General features: G+C 39.8%; 1 protein-coding gene across 1 annotated transcript; it reads left to right on the top strand.

The window, feature by feature from the left end:
• The first annotated feature begins 3,245 nt into the window (after positions 1-3,245).
• Positions 3,246-3,855, top strand: LOC144663844 (uncharacterized). Its single transcript, XM_078524908.1, has one exon. The coding sequence runs from the start codon at positions 3,261-3,263 to the stop codon at positions 3,849-3,851; it is 591 nt and encodes a 196-aa protein (XP_078381034.1). The 5' UTR covers positions 3,246-3,260; the 3' UTR covers positions 3,852-3,855.
• Positions 3,856-5,011: the final 1,156 nt, after the last annotated feature.

Below are 5,011 nucleotides of genomic sequence, written 5' to 3'. Positions count from 1 at the left end.
GGATTCTCTGACGTTCCTGCCCATATCCACACTGTTGATGAGAGCTTAGCGCGATCGATGTGCCAGGAGAATTCGAAGTAACAGCAAGTCTGTGCCTCGAGTGGAAACTATTATGTTGTCGACATGCCCGCTAAGACTGACTGCATAACGAACAAACTTCGTATCGGCTTCCTCTTGGTTGGATCTCAAAAAGGCTACATCTAGGCCAGGATCTGAGCAGAATCCACTTCGTATGAAAAACCACCAGATATACTACGATTGCAGAGTCAGTGCCTGCGAGATAAGTTCATCTGAGAGAATCCGTGCGAAGTCCGCTTTGTTGTCTCCTAGTGCCAAAAATGTTCGCTACTTCATCGGCCGCAACTGAACCTCTCTTACGTACTTCAATGACTCTGCTCACAGGCCGCGCCGTGTTCTCGGAGCGTCGACGTCTTGTCGTTGCTTTTATGGAGTGCCTCTCATCGAGTAACACATCGATCCTTTGGTATCCAGGACCTTTCCGTAAAACAGTGTTCACGTAACATTCCGCAAACCCACCGAAAACATTTGCATTTTTTGGTTTGCCAATAGCTGCCACCATAATTAGTATGCTGCCATCAGGGCGAAGCCATCGAAGAACAAACTGACTCTAGGCACTTGACCTTTTCTCTGAGAACGTCTGTTAAAATTGACTTGTTTCACACTTGTGGGGTTCATTTCTGCGAGAAACAGTGGCACCGGCATCATACCACAGATGCTATAATATGGTTTGCATGTTTATCTCGCGCCTGCCTTCATACACCGTCACAAGACAACATAGAATACTCTGGTTTCCATGCAAATTTAAAGTCTTTCTCTTTTTGGGGCTAGTTGCAGCACTTTTGACTTCATAAAGGCTGGCAAATAGAGGTGGATTATTCTTGCAAACAGGGTCACGAAAGTTTGTCTTCCATACCTTCTTCCCGTTCTGGTTCTTCCTCTCTGTCTGAAGATAGTGGCCTCCATTCCACGAATCGTTCAAGCTAAGTCTGTCCAATCAAAAGATCTTGTTTTATTTCTAGAGTCACGAGATCTTTCTTGGCAATTTTTTTGCAATGTCTCATTTGTCCTTGACAAGAACAACCGGGATTTTGTTGTGTGGAATGTAGAGAATTCTCAGCTTCATTATCTTGCTTCTGTCTCTTCTTGCCACTCTCTTTGTGGATAAAAACAGTCGTTATGGTGTATGTCAAACATCGCTGATGTTTTTGGAGCAATTCAATTACAACTTTCTATTAATACAAGAATCACTTTCATTTTTCAACAAAATGTTAAAACTATACCCGTGATAAAGTGAATTTTTATGAGAGGGCGTGGTCAATTCTCACTGGACGGCTTGATATTCATAGAAACGGTATAAAAACTGTCAGAAAATTCTTAAAATTATTTTTACAGTATATTAATAATGTTTTGAACGAATTTCTGGATGAATTATGCTTAAAATAGCTAAAGGAAAGAAAATTCCTTATTTGGACATTGACGTCATAATTAAATGCATCAAAACATCATCTTAACGCAAGAATTAAGCTTGGCAACATTGATTTTCGAAATCAGCGTACTCGATTTAGTAAAAATAGCTATGTTGCCAAAAATCAGACAAAAATGCCCGTGGGTGTCACATTTTGGACTCCTGGGTACCTGACTATCATGGGGAACTTAAACAAAAAAAACCTTGGCGCTTAATTGTACACAATTTCCTCGTCCTTTTATCCCAACAACAGATTTTACACGAAGCCCTAATAAACTAAATGAGGTTAATTAGAATAGATACGAAAGTAATAAAATAGACTTGAAAATTATAAAGTTACTCATTATAACCAATAGTCAATAATTTGTTTTTATATCTTTACCTGTGTATGTTGAAGAGCATCGTGTGATTCTCGTTGTAATATATACAATTATCGATTTTTCCTACACTCGCTTTTCTATAGCCTCGCAGGTCAGAGAACTTAAACAGAAATGGCTGAATCCCGTGTGAACATTTCGACGACCATCTTGTTGATGTTACTGTTGTTCGCCTCGAGCTCTGTAACGTGCAATGTAAGTAAATACGCCTAAGTAGCAACTTACACGACATTTATTAACTTTGTTATCAATTTTATAAGGATATTGAGCTAAAATATCCAAAATTTACTATTCTAGCAAAGAATCCAGACAGAAGGGTTGCTGAGAAAGTTGTCTAATACCCCCGGGGGGGGGGGGGGGGACTCCCATATGAAAGGAACGGGGATGCTCGTCGTCTCGCTTAGTGTGTAAATTTCGGACTTTGGGTCTCATTTAGGGTGTTCTGGGGAAAATGGCAATATTGTTAGCCTTCAGGGTCTCGTTTAGGGTTACAAACGATAAAAAATTACAAATATAAGATTTTTTTTCAGAATTTTGGTATCTTTTAGGGGTCTAAAATAGCTTGAGTCACGCCCAGATTGGTCTCTTTTAGGGGTTCATTTCAAAATTTCCGACGAGCATCCCCGTCCATTTAATATGGGAGTCCCCCCCCCCCCCCCGGTGTCTAATACTTGTATTAATCAAAACCTTTTATTCAGATCCGGACATTTTGTTTTTAAATTAATATATCATAAATTACCTGACAGTGATCTATGGGGAACTGTACATGTAAATTGGTTGCGTCTCAAGGAAGTTTCCTACAATCCTATCTTGTTTTTAAATTTAAATCATTTAGACTATTTGAAGAAAGTTTTAAGCTCCGATCCCCCATCGGCAAGCAAAATCATAAACCATGTATCATTTTTCAGTAAAACGTTTCCAAAACTGTCATCTGGCTATTCTGAAAGTGCGCAATGCGGAGTACACGGTTTTCAGCCACAAACAACGTAGAAATATATGCACAGCCAATTTGAATACTTGATATTTTCTCATCAAGAGTATTTTCAAGTATTAAAACCGATTAGCAAAGAATAAAAGTTACTAATACTCTCGTCAATATTGATGCCAAGGGACGGACCATTATTTTTTTGGAGGGGGGGGGGGGGGGATGAAAAATATTGAAAAAAATTGTTTGCAGGGCCTGGAAAGACAAATTAAATTGTTTGCAAACACGATATGTATAACAAAAAATAGTACGAATGTCGAAAAAAAATGTTTGCAGAGGTGCGTAAACTAAAAAAAAAAGGTTGCAGAGGAAGATTTTTCATCCCCCCCTCCCAAGAAAATAATGGTCCGTCCCTAATGATGCTGTTTATAAATTTGTTTATTTGTAGAAGGTTGGGTTTTTCCATCAGTTTATGACCCCGAATTGGCTTGGTGCGCATGCTTCTTACATGGACAGTGCTCATCTCAAAACCACAGAACAGCTTACATTCGTCAGCGGTTCAGTTGATTTCGCCGCTCTCTTGAAAGTTCCCATGATTCCTAGTGGTATCTTGCCGTCCGAAACGCGACTGACCGTAAAAATCGTGGTTTCGCATGACGTCAGTATCGGAACAACACAAGACAGCGACATTTCGTATCGTGTGTCAGACGGGGAAAGATTTGTCGGCTTCGTGACAGCGGATAAAAACAATTACGTCAGCGCGGCACCGTGTTTTGGCTTCGAGGGTACTTCTGGTGCGACTGTGATCGGATGGAGACAGATCAGCCATACCTCGCCAAGACCAAGTGACACTCACTACCCCGGACAGTTTGTCATCACCCTCAAGTTGGATGAACACTCGGGCTCGTGCTACACTGCGCATGACGGAGGCTTCGTGAAGACCGCTGTCTACAACAACCGACTGATGCTCAACAACGGCCTTACCCTTGAGGTTTATAAAGGGAACAAGGAGGAGAAAGTAGGGATCAAGTACATTGAAACCACTGTCATACAAGATGTTTAGCGCGAAAAAATGGAACTTTTAAGAAAAAAGCGATATACGTTTTTGTAACAATTAAGCCGCTCAGCATGTAAGCATATAATGGTAGAATACATGTTAAGGGAATTATCAAGAGAAAACTGTTCAACTGAAGTATAAAACTATAATAAGAAATTTACATTCAGAGCTGGTGTTTTAAGGGAAAAACTGCCAAAGCGATTTATGTTTTAATTATTGTTTTACAAACATGGAATTCATGTAATCTTTGCTTGCTGAAATAAAAAGAAAAACAGATGTTAGGAAACAGGGGGATCTTAATAACGTTTCCTTCTACAAAACACAATCCTTTGTCGCGACTTGAATCTTTCTTTTTCGTAGTACTTCCCTTCCGCACTTTACAGCACAGTCAATAAAGAAGTTGGCCAGATTTTTCAGATCACACATGATTAAAATTTATTCATAGGGAAGGGGGGAGGGGGGGGGGTAAAAAAGTTCACTTGATCCTAAAGGAGCGGGGGCATAAAAAGTTTCTGATGTTGCCTTCTCCCATTCACCAAACCCCCGCCCCCCTCCCCATAAATAATGACCACTCCCTAAGCGAGGTGGGAAGTAAGAAAGTTGATGAGCAACTGAAATTATGTTTATCGTAAAGCGTTTAATGTAAAAGAAAATAGAGCACGATTAGTCTCTGGCTTTATTTTTTGGGGATAATTTGTTTGGGTAAACACGTGAGCGCTTAAGAAACTCAAAAATCTTCATTTTGAGTTTCTTATGTGGCACTTTCTTCCTCGATTCTTTTGGACTTGGAGTAGGCTCGATCTATGTGGTGGCGTTTTCCAAAAAGGCCCAAAATTTACCTTTAATATTTCAACTGAATAACCGTTTTTTTGGTGCATCTGGAGTGGAATCAAGGCTTAAACTTTATCGTGGCATTTCACCAAAAGGATCACAATTCTTCATTAAATATTTTGAGTCGCTCCTTTAGTACTTTCTTATTCGATTATTTTCGACCTGTAGTTAACATTAAGCTCGATTCGGGTGATGGTATTCTCCCGAAAAGGCCTTATAGGTATATTTTAAGCTTCAGATTAATCTACGTAAGTGGTGGCATTTCATCACAATTCAAGGGCCAAAAATCTTCATTTTGAGTTCCTCATGTGGCGGACTTCATTCAATTCTCTAGG

Source organism: Oculina patagonica, chromosome 8, assembly GCF_052425735.1.
Source record: "Oculina patagonica isolate OP01 chromosome 8, crgOcupat, whole genome shotgun sequence".
NCBI classification, from domain to species: domain Eukaryota; kingdom Metazoa; phylum Cnidaria; class Anthozoa; order Scleractinia; family Oculinidae; genus Oculina; species Oculina patagonica.
Note: the sequence above shows the minus strand (reverse complement) of the source record. Positions and strands in the feature narration are given on the sequence as shown.

Bases quoted from the DNA above. Each gene is read 5' to 3' on its own strand.
- LOC144663844 (XM_078524908.1), top strand. From the start codon at position 3,261: ATGACCCCGAATTGGCTTGGTGCGCATGCTTCTTACATGGACAGTGCT.